The following is a 23,401-nucleotide window of genomic DNA, read 5'->3' on the forward strand; positions in this document are numbered from 1 at the left end:
TGTGAGTGCCGGCTGTGGGCAAGGTTTCAGCCCAGAGACAACAAGATACGTGTCCAAAGTTCCCTGGCTAGTTAATAGTGGAGCTGAAGCTAGAATCCCAGTTCAGTGCTCTTCACACTACCAATTTGTTGGCCTTCCTTTGCCAGATTTGAGTTTTGTGAATTAGCAAATGAGTGCAATAAAATCAAGGACTCTGTGCTATGAAGTGTATTTTGTTCATTTACTTTGACAAGGGTAGTTCAACTTCAATTATTTATGTAACTTGATAGTATACGCAGGAGAATGCCCTGTGGTGTATTTGGGAAAAGCAATGAATTTCTTCTAAATCAGCCCTCCATTTACTTTTCTGCAATTAAATGTTTGTGAATAAGTGGGGCAAGGCTGTTGGGGTTTCAGGACAGAGGGAGAATGACAGACAGGGTGCCATTAGAATTAGTCAGCGTTAACTGCCAGATCCCCAGGTAATTGTACCATTTATCTTCCTTGATGCATTTATATAATAATTCCTGCCTCAGTGGCACACTGACGCATTATTTGCAAAATTTGCAAATTTATTATGTAACCTGATGAGGTTTGAAGGAACCATACAGTAAAGAAAGACATTACACTGTTATGTATTTTTCCAAAGTAAGAGTCTGGCAATAAGCACACAGCTTCGCTTTTACACTAATGCATGGAATGACTGCAGTGCTCTGTTGTTCCTCAGGCTCCAACAACATTTGATGCTCTTCTCACAGGGTCTGATATATTAAGGCAGGCCAAGAAGGCTCAAGCTGACTTTTAACTTATTTTTGTTCCTAAATCTTCTCCTTTTAGACTGATTTTGCTTCCTGCTTGCATAAATGTTTTCCCTTCATGGACATTCTTTAAAAAGCGCCATGAGCCATCTTTGAGAATGAAAGTACTATGGACTGGACTGTGTTCCTCCTCAAATTCATGTGTTGAAGCCCTAACCCCCAAAGTGATGGTATTAATATCTGGAGATGGTCTTTGGAGATGGAGCCTTAGGGAGGTTGTTAGGGTAAGAGGGCACCATGAGGGCAGGGTCCTTGTGATGGGGTTAATGGCTTTATAAGAAGAGGAAGAGAGAGATTGCTCTCTTCCTCCTGTGAGGACACAGTAAGGTGGCCCTCTGCAAGTCAGGAGGAGAGACCTCACCAGGGACCAATCTGCTGCATCTTTATCTCGGAATTCCCATCCCCCAGCACTGTGAGAAATCAATGTCTGTTGTTTAAGCCACCCAGTCCATGGTATTTTGTCACAGCAGCCTGAGGAGCCCAAGACAGTGAGGTTCCTGGAATTAATCAGTCTAAACCATGACTTGGTTGCTAAGACAATCCATTTATTGGTTCTGCAATACTTCTTCCCAGGTAGACTTTCTTCCAAATCTCCTTGAAAAGGAAACACCATAAGTGTGCTGATGCTGCTGCTGCTGTTTGGCAGATGGTGGACATCTACAGGATTCTACACTAACATGAAATTGAATTTTAAGAATTTCTAAAGATAGTCTGTAGAACATTAACCTAGACAGTCGCCAACACCTGTCATTTCACTTAAAAGAACTAATTCCCAGAGTCTCCAAAGTCTGGGAATTCTTTGTTTTGTAAACATGTTTACAAGTATAGCCACGTTGTTCTAAATGGAAATGACTGTAGTATTTAATACTGGGATTGTCCTTTCTTGCAACTGGATTTATGCTTCATAATGATTATCTTCTAGACACAGAAATAGCATTTCTGTAACTCAAAATTGTTACCGGAGGCATTTAGTAGAATCTTGCTTTAAAAATATAATGATTTTTCATCTTTATTCTCCCCCCTTCAAAAGGTTTCACTGCTCCTGATGTTTAACGTTATGCAAAGACGTGTTTCTGCCAATGAATATCGCCTTATGGTTATGCTTCCGCAAATAGCCTGCTGTGAGCTGATAAAGGGATTAATGCAGCCAAAATTCTTAATCTGTGAAATTACAAATTAAATTCTCATATTAAAAATACCACCCTGAGGTATTTTTTGTGGTTTTAATTCCCCTCTGGTGTTCTGCATACATTGTGCTTGTTAATGACGGGGACAAGGCTGTCTCCCTTGGCAGTCTGCTGCCGAGTGATAATGTGTAGGCATTTACTCACTGATAGAAACTGGATTTAACCACTGGCTGATAAACTAAGTGGCAAGTGGGTAATAAGTCCATATTAACAGAAAAGTACTACTACAGAATTCAGAATTCATAGACCATCAAAATCCTGGCTTAAACTCAATCATCAAGTCAGATGGGATTGAGATGTCACCAAGGAGGAGTGATATCAAGTTACAAGTTACACTAAATGGGAAAACAAATCATATGTTTGAATGTGATGAGACATAAACTAATGAGCCTGTTTGCATCCATTTTTTTTTCAGTATAGGAAAAAGTGTCACCAATGCATTATTTTTCCATAGAGATTTCATCTTTTTAATTTTTTAAGATTGGGGTGGCTGTAGTCAGTGGGTAGACTTTTAGAATGGAAGTTGGGCAGAGTATAGCATTCATATAGGCTGGGAATATGTGAAATGTTAATGTAGATTTGCTAAGCATAAGGAGAGTAGTAGACTGGTAATATCTACAGTCACTTTAGGGTTTAAAGAAAAGTACTTAGAAATAATGTGTGATATCAAAATAGAATTAGAGTGAAAATAACCAAGACGAATTGTTACTTGGAATTTAGTTCCAAAATAAAGGGTTATTGTTACCAAGGAGTATCCAATACTGTAATGGGAGGAAAAGTCTAAAATCCAAAAGACTAAAGAAATAACTTTATGTCTTCTGTAAATGATATATACCCAAGGATTAATAACTATATTATAAATATATATGTATAAATGCAGTATATTAATTTTAAAGGCAATCAGAAAAGAGTATGAGAAGAAATATCTCAATTGTTCCTTGGAAAGAACACATCACTATTGAACAAAAATACTCCTACTGCAACAGTATTTTGCAAAATTTTATAAGAATTCTGTTTCACACTTTGGAAGAAAGCTGAGATCCTCCCAGCCATAAATCCTCCCCCAAATATTTAAAATGTAATTGAAAAAGGCTGTGTAAATATGAACACTTTTGTAAAAACAAAACAAAACCCACCCAGGAATGTGTTTTGTTTTAAAAGATACAGAGAAGAGCTGTCTGTATGAATACCAAGAGCATTTGTAGTTAAAATGAATTACATGTCTTCAGTTCGTACATGTCAATTCAGTGCATCAGCCAATTGCCAACTCTGTTCCTCAGCTCACTGCATAGCAGCCCTTTATTGTTATGACCAAGATGGTCTCTGAGAATCAAACAGAAATGAATCATTTTCTCCTCTGTGTACTGCAGCCAGTTAAAAAGTACTGTATGCATAAAGCACTAAATATGTAAATCATATTTTCCTTTTCCTTTATGACTGCTCAGATCATTTTTTTGGACACACATATAATCAAATACAAAGACGCGTAGCTGCAGACTGCAGAGCAGAGATAGCAAAAAAGGAATCCATTTTCTCCTGTGTCTGGTGAGCTAGCAATTGAATGGCAGGATTCCACTAAACATATATACATACATGTCCCCCCTTCCCCTGTTCTCTCTCTCTCTCTCTCTCTCTATATATATATATACACACACAGACATATATGTGTAATGCATACACTTACATATTTTATGTTTGTGCACACATAAATATGTGGATCTATCTATATGCATGTTATATAGAGATGCTAAAATGATGTCTTAGCTTTGATTGGATATTGTGGATTCGTCATACTCACTGTCGGTCAGTTCCCATAGCCGTGGGGGCAGGTCACTAAAATACTCGTGGCTCAAGGCAGCCTGTGCAGACAGTCTGTTCTTTGGGGAACACTGTAGGAGCTTGGAGGCCAGATCCTCTGCGTGATTCACATAGCTGAGCCTAAAAACACAAGTAGAAAAGAGAAATCAGATCAAACAAGAAAATCCACTAAATTTAGACATAAAGCTCACTTAATTTTTTTGGACTTTAATTTACTCCTGGCCAGGTAAACAACTTAAGTGACCTGCTGAAAATAAAAAGAAGCAGAATTCATGTTGGTTCTTAGAGTTTCTCTTACTCCAAGCTGACTTTTATGCTTGATATTCTAGTATCATTAATTTAAAATATTTCTACTGCAAGCAAAGGGTTGATACTTTCAGAATGGGTCCAGAGGTGGAAAATTTCAGAAGACAATTTATCAAATAGTTGCCAGAATTTTTTCACAGAATTATGTACTATTATACATACACATCTGGATGCATTTATAGGAAATTAATACCAAATAACTAGGAGAATTAAAATAAAACTGCTATTAAATTATCTAGTTACTAAGGTTTCTTTTCCTCTAAAATTTTACATTTTCTTGCCTTGAATATAAAGTTATTGGAACAAGTGCCCTGTCAAATATCAACAATCGTAATATTAACATACAGGTTAACAAAGAGGGTATGCTTAAAAGATATGGGGCTGAATCAATTTGAGATGACCTTTAAAACAACAGTGAATAGAAAATATGTGTCTCAAGATTATAGGAAAAAGCATAGAAATAAGGTCTTTCATGTGGTATATGCTTCCAAATGGGTAGCAGCACGGTTCAGCCCAGCCCAGCCCTGCTTTTCATAGAATTTTTATTTCTCTGTTCAAAGCAATCAAGCCTGGAGAATTAACATAATAATGATAATAAAAGTATCCCTAATAATGACTGTTACTTATGCATAGCTGAGCATATGTCAGGCACTTTCCTGGGCACTTTTCACATTCATTTATTACAATCTGAGAAGATAACTGCTTCTATTTAATGGCAGTGGAAGCTAAGCAGGAGTGAGAGACGGTAGTGATCATTCAATTAGCAGGTTCAGAGGAGATTCAAACACACCTGGAACTACTCGACTCTAAAGACGATTACACATACCATGCTCTCTTCCTCTCAGGGGTCATTTCTAAAGGCTTTTACCCAAGGATCCGTCAGTTTCTGCCACACAGTGCCATATGTGCAGTGACTCTCAGGGACATCAAGGAGGAGGTAAGGGAAAGTTCCATCTGCCAATGGGTATTTTTTTAAAAATCCTTGAAGCCACTAAACACAAAATTAGCTAAAAAATATCTTCCCTCAATGACCAACAACCCCCTCCTTCCCCGCCTCAAGCAGCTCTTTAGTATTAACTTAAAATTGTTATGGGGGGAGGCCAGGAGTGAGGAAGAGGAAGCTGAATGGAGCTGGAGCCCATTCTACTAAGTATCACAAGAATGGAAAAACAAGCACCACATGTACTCACCATCAAATTGGTATTAACTGATCAACACTTATATGCACATTTAGTAGTAACATTCATCAGGTGTCATGCAGGTGGGGGGAGGGAGGAGGGAATAGGTATGTTTACACCTAATGGGTATGGTGCACACCGTCTGGGGGATGGACATGCTTCAAGCTCTGACTCGGGTGGGGCAAAGGCAATATATGTAACCTAAACATTTGTACCCCCATATGCTGAGGGAAAAAAAAGTCCCTGAACAACCTTTATTAGCTCTGGGGCTTTAGGAAGACAACTACAAATAATGATAAACCTTGCTTTAACACATATATCTCTATGCTGAGGTTTATTAATACATTCATCTTTTTATTTAATGTGCACAAAAATCCAATGTGAAAGGTACTCTGAGTAAACCGATTTGAACAGAAGAATAGAAAGAGGTTCAGCCTAAATAACTTGCCTAACATCACAGAGCTTTTTAAGTACCTCATTTATATGCTTATGTTTATGAACAGAGTATACTGCTTGTCGGAACAATATGTAACTACATATAAGTAAATAAATATGTATGTGTTAAATACAAAAAAAAAAGGAGGTAATGCATTTGAGTGGTAGAAAAAAACGAGGAAAAAGCAAAGAAAAATATCACCCCCGAGATCCGATCTAAGAGACCTTCTCTCTAAATCTTCATATGTGAAGGTTGCAAAAAGGGATTCAGTAATTGCCTGCTGCACTGGCTGTTTTTTAAAATAACAGATCAATGGATTGGTTTTAACTGTCTCTGCCTGTCAAAGTGAGATCTGTCCACAGGAAAAGGAGGCACTCCTCAAATTCCCTTTAGTTAACTTTTTCCCTTTAAGAGGGCCCAGAGTCATCTACATTATTCTTTCCTCTTTGTAAGACTGTCACTATTATAAAATTTTCATTCATATTTTTAACAAATCAAATGCAATGTTTGAGATAAACTTCGTGGTAAAAGTTGCACTTACATATTGAATGTATAATTTACATATAGTCATGGTGAACAGCACATTCATATCAATTATATATAGCTTTGGTAAAATAGCACAATGAGATTGGGACTAGCTCTGAGTTTTAGCTTGACACAGTTACTATTTTTAAAATCCAAATAAATAACCTATAATGAAAGAAAACACGAAGATTATTAAGCACCAAAATTATATGTTGTTACACTGCATGTATGGAAAAGAAGAAAAAGTGATTACGATACTTGGTGAGTGTACTTAAGTCTGAAGTCATGAATATAAAACATAAAATACAAAGTAACACATATTTTTGATTCTAATTTTCTCTCTATTGAACAAGAGTGATGAACTACATTATGTCTACGGTCCTCAGCTCCAACAGTTCATGAACCACAATTGAAGCATGGCTTCACTATTTTCAAGAATTATAATTGTATCTTTGTTTCTGCAATAAATTGTGGCTTACAATTCAATATAATGTATGTGCCTCAATATAAGGAATTCATCAATATAAGGCAGTCTTATTCCCCACAAATTGACTAAACTTTAATGTCAATGAAATAATCAAATTTTTATTTGAGATACTCTGTTTACACACAAATATTTAAATTGTGATAGAAAATTTTAGTTTAGAAGTTTTGCTGTTTCCTCATTTGCATTTCAGGAATCAATTTGATTGAGTCCAACTTGCCACATGCATTTTCAACACCAGAGTCTTTGTCATTACCAGTACCTCTTTTTGAGTCCATCTAAGTTGTCTGAGGCATGACACTTTTGGGAATCCCTGTATGATATCTTAATTGGAAGTTTCATCTGAAGTCGTAAGTGTACCTGCCTTACTTACCAAGACTGTTAGAATACTTATCGTTCTCAGTCTCCCATTGTGATGATAGATTTTTTTCCATCTTTCCTTGTAATTCCATCAAGTTTTGTTTTACATACTGTAAATCTAAGTAACTAAATGCGCAATAGTCTAGCACTACTATATATTTCTGGTAAATCACGTCTTTAATCCTTACATTGTGACATTCTTTATATTTAATAAAGGTTTCTGGGCTAAAGTTCATTTTTTTCCCCCTCACATGAATTTGGTGACCTCTGCTTTCTTTTGTTTGGTATTTGGCTGATACACCTTTTTTGTCACCTGCTTACTGTTAACGTTTCATACACATAATTTTAAGATGACTCTTTCATAAATATTATACAGTTGGGCTTAATTTTTATCCAATTAAACAATACCTGTCTTCCAAGGAGAAAGTTTAGTCCGTTTACATTTTGTAATTACTGATACATTTGAAATTTCTGCTACCAGGTTAATTTTGCATTCTCTTTTGTCCCCTCCCCCCTTTGGCTTTTTTCTCTTTTCCTGCCTTCTCCTGGATTGAGTTTTAAAATTTAACATCTTCCGTTATTCCGATAGAATAGTTCCAATAGAACTATTCTGTAAGTATAACTTCTACTTTACAAGTTATACATTGTTATTTCCATGTACTTAGTGATTACCCTTAACTCTTCTTTTTGTTTGCATTTCATTATTGATTTATATATTTAAGCTTTCATAAATTTTTACAAGCTGGTGGACACTGAGAAATTATCTGTCTCACAGAACTATGATCACGCATTCCAGATGGTATAAATATATGGTTGAACTAATATCAATATACATCATTTTACTGATTATATAATAAAACAAATTACTAAGTATGCGAATATTAAGTTATATAGCTCAACAGGCATGTAAAATATTGTATGTCTGCTTAATTCATTAACAGAAACTGACTTCTCTTTTTACAAGAGAGGTTGGAAAGAAATGGAGAAAAAAAATCACACTTCAGCAAAAATAGTTGGGAAACAACTTCTAATAGATATGAAAAAAACTGCAGGATTTTCAAAAAGTTTATGATTATGCATTACTTTAGCTACAACAACAAAGCATGTTTACCTTAAAAAATTTTACTAAATTAAAGGGCATATGTCCTGCACAAGACAAACATGTCTTGCTTTTGCTAAAAATATTTAATAGCTCTCTCCTACTCTTTTTTTCAGGCCCTCTCTTTTAAGTTGCACCCCAAAGTGCAAACATTAAATTAACTTTAAGACATTTTTGTCTGAAGACACTAAAGATATGTGCTTCTATACAATGTGGACTTTACATGAACTTTTCAACCAGTGGTTTGTGATTTTCAAAATGGAGGTTTTCTTAACAGCAATAATGAGATTTATAGAAAGACACAAAAAAATCATCATAATTCTTGGACAAAAGCCAACAAAATCAATGGTTACACAAACCTGATGTATACTATTTAAAATGTGGCAGATATAAACTAGCAAGCAAATAGCCTTATAGGTACCACTATCAATGTTTGAAATGATTGAAGGAATAAACCACAAAAGGTCTAGAATGCTGTTCACAGTTCATGGGATTTTAATTCTGTATGATAATAAAAACATAAAAGTGTTGCATTGGGTGGTGTTTTGGTACCCAATTGCTCTACATTTCTTATATATTGATAAAATTTTGACGTGGGAAGAGATAAGAAGAAGATAGAACTGCATGATTTCAGGAAAAGTCTGTTGATACAAATGGTAAGCACATTTTAAATGCTGAACAACAAGCATCTTTTGCTAAGTGTCCAAATAGGCTGATCATAATCCAAACACAGAGGTTGCAATTTTGTCAAGGTTGTGACCCACTAAAACTGCCCATCAATACTCCTTTGGAAGCCTCATTTGACTTACCATTTACTAAGCCTACATGTTGGCTAACACATATGACAAACTGGGTTCTGTCTTAAGTTCTATTTCCAAGGCAGCCTGGTTTCACTGACAGCAATATTTGTTTCTACAACTACTGGTATCTATGAAGTGCGGCTGCGTTTTAGAAAATACTTCTCCAAGTGCAAAAATTGCTTGCTTTTAAAGTTTACACTCCAGTTTTGTCTTATGAACTTTACTGCATCTTCATACTACACTCTATCTTCAATTAATGCTAGGGCAACAAACACTAGAGCTCTCCCAAGACCTGCAACACGATGACAGCAATACAACAACCAGGTTCTTTGAGAAACTTCATTTTTGCAAGACATACCCAGTCATCAACATCCTGGTTAGATGGCAGGGTACCATCGTCCAACGGCCAATCCTGAACCTGGATGCCTTCTTTCTCACAAGAGCAGTATTGCAATTTGTGTCACATATTCTTACTATTAATATTATGGTTAACACCAGATTTTTAAAGTTCTTCTATAAATTCATTTAAGGTCATACTGGTTGGCCTGTCCTGAGTGTAACTTCACAAGAACTGACCAGTTCATTTGAGTTATGTTAGTTAAAAAACACTCACTAGGATTATTGAATAATTTTAAAAATTTGAATAAAGAATACAGAAATGATATAAAGAATGATGTAAAAAACAATCCTGAAATATGCTTCAACATACTACACTTGAAACATGCAGTGCTTTGAGTATGAAGTTGGGAGTAACAGGAAGTGAAATGAATCTGCAAGCAAGTGGCAGCAATTCTCTAATCCAGTAATGAAGCAACAGAAAGGAAGTTCCCCCAGGTTTACCCATCTAGGTCAGAAGTCTTGTAAAATGCTTTCCTGATTTTAAGTCAGTCCTCCAGTGTCCTAGTTAACCTCTCCATGGAGCCTCTTGGTGGAATAGTAATGAATTTCTATAATTCACCTGGTTGCACAGAAGTTGTGCTGTGCGTCTGCCACAATCTCCACTGTTCTTCAGAATCTTCGCAAATGTGTGACCAAGAACACACAGAACTCCCAACCTGCAGCTAGGGGTGGCCGCTCTTGCAGTAGGTTGGCTTAGTGTTTTTTAACATCAAGGATCTTAGAAGAAACTTTCAAACTTTATGTCTTCACCCTCAATTCTCCAAGTGGATAGCTCCTTGATTTTTTTAACATTTGACTAAAAGTTTAGAGTTAAATTTTATCTGTACTCTCCTGCCAAATAATACAAGAACATCAGAATAATTATGACATTAGTCCCATCTCTCATTATTACTAATATTCTATTTTCTACACTTTTAAGAAAGCATATTAGACATTATTATTATATTACTTTATTTACCCATGTTTACTCATTTATTTAATCGTCTTTCTTCTCAGACATTCCTTCCCATATTATATTTTTGTACCTGAAATACAAACTACAGAAGTCCTCTCAATGTGGATCGCTGGTGGTGAATTCTGTTTTGTTTTAATACAGGATAATGGTTTGGCTGGGTATATAATTCTATACCCAGTTTCAAAACATTTTCTCTTAATCCTTTGGAGATATTCCATAAGCTTCTGTTGTTGCTGTCCCTTTCTCTTCAGAGTTCTACAATTGCAAGGTAAGACGTTCTTTTTATTTAACTTGCTTGGTATTCACTGGGTTTCCTGAATTTGAGGTTTTATGTCCTTCATCAATTCTAGAAAAAAATCCTAGTCATTATCCTTCAAATATATCTTTTCCTAATTCTCGTAATTCTAATGCAATTCTATCTTATTATATTTTCTCTGTCTCTACTCTTTCATATTTTCCATCTGTTAATCCCTCTGTTCTCCATTCTGGGTAATTCCATCAGACATATATTCCAGTTCAACTAATTCTCTAATCAGTTGCATCTACTATGCTGTTATCCCTGTTTATTTTGTTTTTATAAGTTGTTTTTAATTCTTTAACAAACTTGCCTGTTCAATTTTGTTGAACAGGTTTCTTGTTCAGGTTTTTAATTTGATCTTTTATTTCTTTACAACATTTGAAACATAGTTACATGTTTGATAACTCCCAATATCTGAAGTTCTGGGTGAGAGGAGAGTTCAATTTCGTTGCTTTTGCTACCGATCCTCACCCACAATGACTTTTTCTAACATGCTTTTACAATTCTGGATTGTGAGCTCTTGCTTGGTTAATGTTAATCTGTGGGAATCTCAAAGGGCGTGGATTGAGAATGTATTTCTCCACAGGGATTTTCTTTTGCTTCCACCAAAATCTCTTGGACTCTCTCAATACCCAGGCACCCCAAGTTCTTGCTGTTGGCTTCCGAGATGATGCAAGTCGTATACATTTAAACCTAAACTTGTAGGAACTCTCAGGAGAGACTTTTTCATCCCTATCCAGAGCAAAGGCTGGCATAAACAATTGTCCTTGTAGTCTTCTTTTGCTGGAAGCGGATTTTTTTTAAACCCAGTCCATTATTGGGGCTGAATTCTATTACTGAAGCCTGTTACTGTGCTTTGAGGGTCTCCACTCTATGTGAAGAATCTCAATTCCTATGCTCTTCCTTTCTTAGACCCAAAGCCGTATTTCCTGACCCCTAGGTGGCTTCACATCCCTATTTTAGACAACTACTCCAGGGCATCTGCAACTTTAGCATTTGCTTATCACCCTGGTTTCCTGTCTTTCTTCATTCTGGGCCTTACTGGAGATTTTACTTATTTTCTTCTTGGTTCAGCCACGCATTTGAAAGGATGTGCTTGTTGTATTTTATCCAGCATCTTAGGTTATGTTTAGTAGCAGTGGAAGAGACTTTTTTTTCCCTATAAGTACACATTTATAATCTCTACAATTAGTTACCACAAAATCATCTATACTTGTAATTTTTAGGTCTTTCTCCATGGAATAATCACAAAATTGGTATGGTTTCCTTGTCCCCTCTCTCTCTCTCTTTTTTTAAAACTAATTCTGTTAGGTCACCTCTATTTAGCCTCAAAAAACTAGCTGTCTGAAGTTGACTCAGGCTAAATGTTCCTTCACCACACAACTTTTAGAAGACTCTCAAATGCATTATCCTAAGTGAAGGAGACAAAAGCTTCTTATATGAACATAATGACATTTATTCAAAATTTTGGAAAAGCCGAAATGATAGAAACAGAAAGCTCATCGGTGGTTGTCAGCCAGCAGCTGGAGGGTGGGTGAGAGGGGTTGACAAAGGGGACTTAGAGGACCTTTTTACATGGCTCTACATCTTGATCAAGAAGAGTGAACACTGGGCCATGTGAGAGGGCAGGGTCAGGGCACTGTCAAGGAAATACAGAAGAGGGAGCACTTTAGAGAGATGGAGTGTTGCAGATTTTTTCACAAGGAACATTCAGGCATCAAGGATGGGGAGATGTCCTCCTCTGAGTGGCTGAAATGGAGACTTCACTTGGGGTGATTCCCAGTGTTGCCTGAAGGGACACTGCAGCATACAGGGAGATGCTGCTGCCAATGGTGAGGCCTCCTATTGATTTCAGTGTCCTGTCCTGGGTCACTGAGTGGGGACTTGCCTCAGGCTGACAGTCAGCACTGCACGCATCAGATTGGGGAGGGTGTGCTCAGTAAGCGTCTGTGTTCACGAACAGTGGGATGAACCTGACAGGGTATGTGGGACAAGAGACTGGTTTTGTTGTTTGTTTTTGAGAACAAAGATATAGTTTGTTGTTTATGTAAATGTTTTTGAAAAAAACTAAAGAGTTTTAAAGTTATAAACTAGATAAACAATCCCTAGTGAGAGTGAGCAGTGCAAGAATCTTATATTGTGGGTAACTTTAAAACAGACACTTTTAATGCAGTTGAAAATAACGGTATGCTGCTATTCAAATCATAACGAATTTTCTACATTTTCCTAGTCCTTATCTATGATACACACACACACACACACACACACACGCACACGCACACACGCACAAACACGCTTCACCTACATTTTAACAAAAAGGTATGAAAGAAGACAATATGAATAGTAAAAAACAGCCCTAGACCATGAATAATAGAGCAGGATATTCCCCTCACTCCTTTCACAGGTTAGTTTTGGCACCTCAGAAATGAAGAAGATGGAACAGATGATCTGTAAGGGTTGTTCTACCTCTTATCTTACATACCCTCCAATCTAGAAGGAACCTGATGGTGAACTAGAGGCAGGGAGAGTTAGCACAGCTGTAGTGGCCTGCCTGGGCTGACCTACCAGAATTTTCCCCCCTGCCACCAATGAAAAGATCAAACAACGCTTCTCACTTCTCTCCATTCAACCTTGCAAACTAACTCTGCCCCAAAAGCTCACCAAGAAGAGGGCTACTTTCTGCCAAGCCTGGTTCCTGTGCAGTATGAGGACAAGACATTTGCTGAATGATTGAATGTCTGCGTGAGGATGGAGTTTATCAATAGTTATACTGATAGAGGCTTTACCTTACCCAACAAAAAAGAACTTAAATAGTAAATAATCATTTTTGAGCAAAAAATTCTTACCTGCAAGCCCTGGTCCTTAAAGAACTTCTTCAAAATATACATCCCCCAAAAGGATGTCATTTTCTTTTTTTTTTTTTGAAGCAGAAAGGAAATTGTCCCTTGCCTTTTTAATGTTAACTTATAAGCGAGGACTGCATGTTTTGTTTTAGCCTTTTTTACACTGTAGTTCCAAAAGACTCCCTCTAAAACTGTGACACATCTGCTTGTGGAACAACTAAAGGCAAGTTACATTTTGTTCCCAAGGGTTGACTTCTAAATATCTCTATAAAAACCTTCACTGGGGTTTATTAATGTTTTGGCTCATGAAAGCTGGACGTACCTACTAGAGGTATAGTAGGTATAATTTATTTATTAGAGCATTCAATGGACATACTAAATTCCATATAAAAGCTTAAAAGGAAATAAAAGGGAACAAAAAGTTCTAAAATATTCCTCCCCTGCATTCTACGTGGTGGAGATGGATAGAATTACCTTCACCGTGGGCCCATATCTGGAGCATAATACTGTGCTCTGTCTCACCAAAGTTGGAAGTGGAGCAACTTGGAGTGAGGGATACGGAGGGTCTCTACGTTCACACTTCACTCAACTGTCAGACTCTTCACAGAGCAAAGCCAGACAGCCTGGGTCCTTCCATTTGACAGTGAACATGCTGTGTCTCTGTGGCAAAGATGCCAACATGGGCACTGGCCACTGGATCACAAAACATGTGACCTCTTGAAAATAATATGGATGATTTGTGAAGTCCACCTCCACCCACCAATAAAAACAAATCTGTCTGTTTTCCTTAACTATACTAAACAGAAGTGTCTGATGAAGCACTTTTTCTTATCTACACATCAAAGGCAAAATGCTCATTTAACCCCTTCTTGAAGCTTTTGTCTTGGATTGCTATAGTCATAACACTGCTTTGATTTTTCATGAGGTGACTTATTTTGAGAAAACACTCTTAAATGTATTCATTTTGCAAAGCGGGGTCAGTCATTGGTCAAGCAGAACATGACCGAACCTCTGACACTGAGATAAACTCTTGGGGAAAATGAAAACTAATATAAGAACAGATTTAGGCCTGTGCAGTGAACTTCTCAACCTTAAGTGCGGGCTGAGCGATGAAATGCAGGGGGCAAGACTCTTAGTTACATTAATAATGAAGACACAGAGTCGTTTAACACTGAGACTTCCTTTGTCAATGTACTGCTCGTAAAAACAAAACAAAAAAACAAACAGCTAATGAGATTTCTCCCCTCAAGGTAAATATATAACATTTTATATTAGTTTCCATAAATAGGTTGTGGTTTTTAGCACATAAAAAATTGCTCCATTCTTAGTCATTTATTCTAATGAAATTGCTTAATGCCACAATCTCCCTGGTGGACACTCATTCCCATAATGGTCAGCACACTTGACTGCCAATGCTATATAATGATAATGCTATTTGTAAGCGGCTCCACAGTTCACAAAATGCTCTCCCATGTATTATTTTGTTTGATCCAGATGATCAAAGGGTCATACTTACAAAATGGAAAGTATCTGGACTTCTGAATCTTAAACCTTAGTATCCATTGCATGCCATGCCAAAGAGTTACTGCTAAAATATGTAGATAGCAAGCTGCATGTCACCTAGTTGGTAAAGGGATGTTTGGGTTATTCTTAAAGTTTTCCTTAAGAACACCTTACATTTTTTGATATTTCTTTCTCTTCCTTTAATTTTGAACTCTATTGCTGTAGAGACTATTCTATAATCTTGGAACACCTTCACTGTCCTATACTAAATAAAGACAACAGGGAGAGTCCAGCCTTAACACGGACAAGATGAATAATACCCAAAGCCAATCATATAAATCCACACTGCTGGGTCTCTTTTTCAGATCTAACTCTTAGTCAATACAGCTGCCCTTGCAGTCAACTCTACCTGGTGGAAAAGTACAGAAAGTGCTCAAGAGCCCTCAGCAGGATCTGAATGAATCAAGTTTTTGAAAATGCTAGTGCTGAAATTCTTAAGGCTATTCTCAACTGCCAAAAAGTGGGCCAGAAAAAGAAAAATATTAAATTTTTGCTTTTGGATTTCAGAGCTTAGCTTGATTATATTTACCCTAAATTTCCCAGCCTTGATTTTACTTATTATAATTTCCTACCCTCCCTGGGAAAAGAGGTATCCTCAAATGTTTAAATTCATTCTGAAATCAAATAAAGGGTAATTTGACTTCTAAAAATCTGTTAACTTATAATTATAGTAGCACTTCCTATATACTAATATGAAGCTGTTTTCACATTTACATTTCATAAATCCCCTGATGTATTAAAATAGATATTATCAAAAATGTTCACAAGCTTATATGAGTTAACTTTTGTTATATTCTTTTCAACAATAGCCCTTGTGTATTTAAACTTATTGTCACTTAATTACCACAAATATAGATTCTATTTTCATTCTACCCGCTTATAGGAAACAATCAGTTAACTCCTTTACTACATTATTTCAGAGATGCTACTTTAATTTCCTTTCCAATTCTTCTCCAGTGCCTAGTGGCAGAGACTTTTTTGAGTTGTTTCATTTTTCATTAATTTATATAAAATACTATAATCTGTATGCACTTAACCTATAATTCCACATGCCTAATAGTATAATTTTTAAAAATTACTCTATAATCATAGCTTACCAAACATTAATATTTTTTATATATAGGATAGTAAAAACCTGTCAGGTGTTATACTTGTATGTCAGTTATGTTTTAGAAAAGATTCCTAGATTTAATGGACCAGTGATTATATGATTCTATACTCTTTGTTAAGTTTTTTACTTTAACAATGTAGCTATCAGCAGAAGAGACACCAATAGTTACTTTCAATCCTCTGACTGGAGGACATGATAGAAGAAGATGGATAAATTTTATTTCAGTAAAAGAGAATAAAAATACATTTATAATAATTAACTCTTATAAGCATAAGAATAAGGCTTATAGAATACTTAAAAGAAATGTCTAAACTCACAAAGAATATCTTCAAAACCTAAAGATTTGCATTAAACAGAATTGATTTCCAACTTCCCAGTTATTTATAGTTATATCCTCTTATAAGCACTAGACCTTATAACCCTGCCCCATATGGGATCCCATCGTTACCTGAAGGACATTAGGCAGCTCATGACCTTTCCAACTTCTGGATACAGATCAGGATAAAATTAATAGCCCTCTCCTACTTCACAGGACTGCTGTGAAGATTGACCTTTTCTTACCATATCTTGCTTAAATCGATTATAGGCATTTTATTATTTCATCTACTTTAGCAGTTTTAAAAATGTTTTTAGGAAATCAAGAGTGAAGCAATGCAAATTGTTAGTGAATGTTATACCCCTGTGATGCTCTTGCTATTTCTATTATTTAGAGAATAAAGATTATCCAATTTTCCTGACTCCAAAGTGGTCGATTAAAGCACTATTTTTCCTGAACTAGAAACTCATTCTTGATGATAAAAGATTCAAGATTAAATCCAAATCTTCATTTTCAAAAAAAAAATCAATCTTTATTAAACTTGAGGAATGGCTTATGTTTCAGATAGATTAGTTATAAATATCTAGTCTAAATTATGTGGACAGTATGAAAACCGTTTTCATCATGAAAGGCTCTGGTAAGAAAAGCTTAACTTAGTGATGCATCTGTACTATGGTAAATGGAGTTAATCAAAATGGGGGCTTCCTGGTTTTCATTCTTCTGAAACCCTATAGAAGTTACAAATCTCATCATCAGAGGCAGGTTTTAGAAAGCTGATGTTTGCTCCACTGGAATGGAACGGTGTGTCCTTGGACCATAAACAGTGCTAAAAATAGCTCCTGAAAGGCTATCATTTTGTATGATATTATTTCACCAAAAGAGAAGAAAAAAATATGTCTTCAATCCTGAACAAACCTCTTCAAAGTTTATGTTCTCAATAAACCTTTCACTGAGAACTGAAAATATAACTTAGTAATGCAGTAAATGCCCTAACAAATATATCAGATTTTTCACTTAATGCTTTTTACAGGCTTAAACCAAATGGAGTAAAAGGAAATCACCTTTTACAGTCTGACTCCTACAGGAAGAATGCCTTGCTGTTATGCTTTTTAAAGAAGGCATGGTGAATTTATATCAACTTTGGTGAATCTTGGGGCATGATAAAAAGAAGAAAAATAGCAGTGCAGTTAACATTCCATAGAACTCTCTCTTCACATGTTTATTTCCTTACAGACTGGACATGATCCAAGATAATAAGAAAAAAATGTGTAAAAGAAAAAAAAAGGTTGCTGTTTTTTCTAGAGGCAAAAGATATACAATTTAGCACTGTACGCTGATATATGGAAGAAATGATGTTTCCCCACCTTTTAAAAAAATTGTTGCCCGATAAAGATAGTAAATGGTTAGGATTGGAAAAAAAATCACTGAAAATAGTGCTCCCATGTAAATCAGAATGCAAGTAAGTTGGGTAATAGGTCATGGGTTATTAAAGTTTAGTTCAAAGCAAATGAAGAACCTAATTTCAGCCACTTCATGACATTGCATCTGGAATTTGAAAATACATGATTTCATTATGCTGATTTCATGATGACAAACTGTACTTATGTCTAAAGCAAGAATTGGCTTAAGAATGCTGAACAGGTAAGGCAGGGGAGTAATGACCAGAAGGTGGAATCACCAGCAATCGCCTCAGAGGCTGTGAACCACATAACGGTTACAGAAGATATCTAGTGTGTTTTGTAAAAATTGTGATAAAACATATGTAACCTAAACTTGGCAATTTTACTCATTTTAAGTGTACAACTCAGTGGCATTAATTACATTCACAACATTGTGCAAACATCACCACTAGTTCCAAAACTCTGTCATCACCCTCAACAGAAACTCTACACCAATTAAGCAACATATTTGTTATTAAAACAACGTGACCATATTAAAGATAATTTCACCCCAAATCCTACTACCCTAACACAACTATTTTTGTCTTGTATATTACATTTCAGTAACAGTTCACAGATATTTTTATCGTAATATGTTATGCATGTAATTTTTTATTCTGCTTTTTTCAGGAAATAAATTATATGAAGCATTTCCCTTGTTTTTAGAGTCTTCACACATACTATTCTAATGTGTAATATTCCATGTTCATGAAATTATGATTTGTTAAACTTTTCCCCATCCCCTGATTCTTGATTAAGTTGGTACCAAGTTTTTTTATATTTATTTATTTCAAAATATTAATTAAGGGGGTACAAGTGTTTTTGTCACATGGATACCTTGTATAATGCTTCTGTCAGGGCTTTTGGTGTACTCATCACCAGAATAGTGTTCATTGTACCTAAGAGGAAAGTTTTTATCCCTTACCCCTCTCCCATCCTCCCCACTTTTTGGTTTCTCATGTTCTTTATGGCTCTTGGTGTCCATGTGTACCTGTCTATTAGCTCTCACTTTTTAGTGAAAACATGTGGTATTTGTTTTTACATTCCTGAGATACTTCACTTAAGATAATGGTCTCCAGTTCCATCCAAGTTGCTGCAAATGACATTATTTCATTCCTTTTCATGGCTGAGTAGTACTCCACGGTATATAAGTATCACATTTTCTTTATCCCCTCATGAATCGATGGGCACTTAGGTTGATTCCATATTTTTTCAATTGTGAATTGTGTTGTGATAAACATTTGGGTGCAGGTGTCTCTTTAATAAAATGACTTCTTTTCCCTTGAGTAGATACCCAGTACAAGAACTGCTGGATTGAATGGTAAGTCTACTTTTAGGCCTTTGAGGAATCTTTAGATTCCTGTTTTCCATAAGGGTTGTACTAGTTTTCAGTCTCACCAACAGTGTATAAGCATTCCTTTTTCTTTGCATCCACACCAGCATGCTGATTTTTGACTATTTAGTAATGGCCATTCTGATAAAGGTAAAGGGGGTATCTCATTGTAGTTTTAATTTGAATTTCCCTAATGATTAGTAATGTTGAGCATTTTTTCATGTTTCTTTGCCATTTATCTATCTTCTTGTGAAAAACTTCTGTTCATGTCATTTGCCCACTTTTTGATGTTTTTTTTTTTTTTATCCTGATTTGAGTTCTTTGTAGATTCTGGATATCAGTCCTTTGTCCGATGTATAGAGTTTGTGAATATTTTCTCCCATTCAATAAGTTGTCTAATCACTCTGTTAATTATTTCTTTTAGTGTACAGATGCTTTTTAATTTAATTAAGTCCCATTTATTTATTTTTGTTGTTGTTGTATTTGCCTTTGGGGTCTTAGTCATAAATTCTTTCCATAGGTTGACATCTAGAAGAGTTTCTCCTATGTTTTCTTCTAGAATTCTTATGGTTTCATGCTTTAAGTATTTTGTCCATCTTGAATTAATTTTTGTATATCCAAATCTTTTTAAAATTTGTAATCTATAACACAATGATGAGAATCTCTGGGCAACTAGGTTTTTACCTGGGTGATTTATTTCCTTCGGAGAAACACTAAAGAGTGAAATTACTACCTCAAAAACATAATTCCTCAGGTTTCCTATTGGAAGTAAAGTAAAATCCCAAACTGAAGCTATCTTTCTATTTTTTAAAATATTGTATGAAAACGTTACTTATCTTGGTGACTGAGGCTTTTTTAACATTGCCTAAATTCTGAACCCAAGGCATGTGCCTTACATGCCTCTCCTGTCTCCATCCTGCTATGTATAAAAATAGCAAATGAGAAGTATATTTATAGATCTGCTCTTGGGACTACAGAATAACTGAAGACAGAAAAATAAAATTTCTAAAATAAGCTTAAATGTTCCTATCAGGAAAACTATTTGAGAGTTGTTTTCAGGGTAAATGAGACAATGCAGACAAAGCATTTGGCATGCTGTGAGGCACAGACATGTGTGTTCTGAGCAAATGCAGCTGGTGGTATTTCTTACTACATTACTGCTACCTCACCACTTCTATGTGTGTACAAAGATTAAACTGAGCCCACTGAATCAGTAAAAAAAGTCCTTCAGGGCTGCAATCTTCTATCCCAAATCGGAGTCCATCCCTGAAACTCCTTTAGTAAGAGATACCTCATTGGAGAATTTACAATTCATGGAAAAAAATGGAGTTAGGAGGATTGAGGCCATAAGTGAACCTATATAAAAAAGGCCTCATATTATTTAAATGCTCACTAAAATAAAATGATAGAGTACCTTAAATATAAAATATTTTCAATATTTTTATTTTACATACTTTGAGATAGAAACATTCTCTTGATAGATATACTTCATGATCTGCTTCCAAATTTTAAGAAGCTTCCGTAAATGTGTTTTGCTGTGTTCCAATAGACTAAAGTCTACTCCACTCTTTGCCAATTTCCCCTTCACTCCCACTATGTTTGTCCTTTTTCTAAATGTCCAATGTCTTCCTCATTTTATGGTTCACCATGATTGGTTCCCATTTCCCTGGCCCATTTTAGTATTATATGTCTTGATTTCCTCCTTCCTAGTAGGCACCAAGGGGATGACCTCAAGACCAAAGTGATCAAGACAGCAGTGCAAAAGGGTGTCTTTTATTTATTCATTCTATTTCTTCCTTTCCTTTTCCAAACTCTTCTGTTCAAATAGCCCTAAACAGAAGGACTTGCAAACATCTGAACCAGTGCCCTCCAAGCAGCAGAGTCTCAAACTGACATCTACTAGAATTTGGAGTAACTGCAATGTGTGTTTAGGAAGAGGTTACTATAATTTCTTACACATCAGGTGCTAAAGTTAGTATAAAGAAAACATTTTTTGTTGTGTTTGTTTTGGTTTTGTGGTTCAAGGCCTAGGAAATAATTTATTCTACTCTGCAATATACACAACAAATATGAGAACCCATTTGGAGGAGAGATTTTAAAATATTTAGAAAAAATTTTAATATATTTCTTTCAAAAGACATAATTTCCTCTAACATTAGGATGTGAATGTGTTGAGGAGTGACTTTTAACAACAAATTTGCAGGATATATTCCAACTATAAGTTATGAAGAAGAGTTAAGAAATGGTACCTTGTGATCTCCTTCTAGTTCCAAGCCCTTGTCTTTGACCTTTCGTCTTCTCTCTATATACTTATTTGAGCCTTCAAATGATTGCAACACTCTTATCAAGTAGCCAAAAGTGTTTCTGGAGTTTGCAAGTGGTTGTTCTCAATACAGAAAGAGTTGCTTCATTATAGAGACTTCCTCTGAATGATTTCTCTGCAGTTAACTTACATTCATTAGCAGAAAGCCTACCAATCTTAGATTGGGAGGGAACTGGCTTCATGTAGTGGAGCCCAGTGTTAAAGCCCATTACTAAAAGACATTGAAAAGAATGTCATGATCACTCCCTATTTAGTTCTGTCATGCTTTGTGGTGAAAGGATGCCTAGTCTTTTCCAAAAGGCTGGTCTCTTAAATAACGTGACTACCAATGTGCATTGCATTCCCTTCTCACACGGAGGAGGCTGTAGATCTGGGGACATGGGTGCTCCAATGTGTCGTTTGATGGCGAGCATAGTGCAGGCTGAGGCTTTTACTGAAAGTAAGCATGACCTCTAAGTTGCACATTTCTTTATGCCTGAGTTAACCCTACATCTGGCTCTTTATATAAAATGATTTATAATGAAAGGGTGAGATTCCATATCTGTGGCTTAAAGAAAAGAACCCCCAAAATGGCATGATTGTTAGAGCTGTTTATCTTTTGGAACAGTAATTCTACCTTTACAACTGAAATGAAAGAAAGACAAATGAACAGAAAAGACACACTTATTATCATCTGGGGTCCAACTATTTATAATTTCTAGGCATACACAGGGCGTTTTCAGGCGTGTCTCTAATATGAGTCAGAAGCTGGTGGCATGACACATACCATTAAAAAAAGTCTACTTATGTCTTGAAACCAACAGTATCAGCACAATGCAGAAAACTGAACACACGCATTTACAGATCATGTGTAAAGATATAGAAGTGCTTCAAGAAATGAAGGAAGAAAAAGCACATCTTATTTCTTGGGAACTTACAAGAAAAATTTCAAAAGAATATTGAGGTCACTTCAGAATGGATGATGCAAACATATGCTTTATGTGTAATCAATGTAGACAGCTGTTTCATACATACACACACATACAAAACCAATTTAGGAAATGCACTAACCTATATGAAGCTTGTATGCAGCTAGACACATTTTAGCACAATTGCTGAGTTTTGTTTCTATGTTTAGGAAAGCTAGCTGTAAACAGGTACAGTGCTTAGACTACAAAATAGCCAGTGTCCACAGAATCAGTGCTGTGGAAACGCCATGCTTTGAAACTCCATTCTGGATACCCAAGAGAGATTTGTTCAATATTCAACAAAATCGAAGAATTTGAAAATTGAAAATCTCTCAAATGTTCCAAGAGAAAGTAAATCCTGGGGCAGAGTCAGAGGATTTGGATTTAAGCCTACAGCTATGTGAGAAAGAAATTAGTGAGAAAATAAAAACCTGGGCAGCAGGTTTTTAGCTGAAAAGCCTAATCCACCTCACAATATATTCTGATAATACATTTGCTTTAAACTGATCAGAAATCATGCTCTGTTTTGCACTGTCCAATTTGGTAGCCACTGGTCACATGTAGCTATTTAAAATTTAAATTAATAAAAATTAAATAAAATTTAAAAGTTTAGTTCCCCAATTGCACTAGCCACATTTCAAATTACTCAACAGTCACGTGTGGCTAGTGGCTACCACATTGAAAAGTGAAGATATAGAACATCTCCTTCAATGCACAAAGATCTACTGGACAGTGTATTTCTATATTCTTAAATGATTTAGTGCAATTTCTAGAAGCTGCACTAAATCATTTAAGAATACAGAAATACACAGTCACACACTCATTGGGAGTATTTGGTTCTTTAGATGAATAGTAAAGATCAAACTGATAAAACCAATGAATGT

The 23,401-nt window shown here is 35.8% G+C and overlaps 1 protein-coding gene across 5 annotated transcripts in view; it reads right to left on the reverse strand.

The window, feature by feature from the left end:
- CDK14 (cyclin dependent kinase 14) overlaps nucleotides 1-23,401 on the reverse strand; it is a 542,302-nt gene that overhangs the window by 89,725 nt on the left and 429,176 nt on the right. For all 5 annotated transcript variants that reach the window (XM_012779596.2, XM_012779601.2, XM_012779597.2 and 2 more), the window contains one exon: nucleotides 3,783-3,922. In XM_012779596.2, coding sequence (XP_012635050.1) covers nucleotides 3,783-3,922 — 140 coding nt within the window. The remainder of the gene's footprint in view (nucleotides 1-3,782; nucleotides 3,923-23,401) is intronic.

This window comes from Microcebus murinus, chromosome 9 (genome assembly GCF_040939455.1).
Source record: "Microcebus murinus isolate Inina chromosome 9, M.murinus_Inina_mat1.0, whole genome shotgun sequence".
Taxonomy (NCBI): domain Eukaryota; kingdom Metazoa; phylum Chordata; class Mammalia; order Primates; family Cheirogaleidae; genus Microcebus; species Microcebus murinus.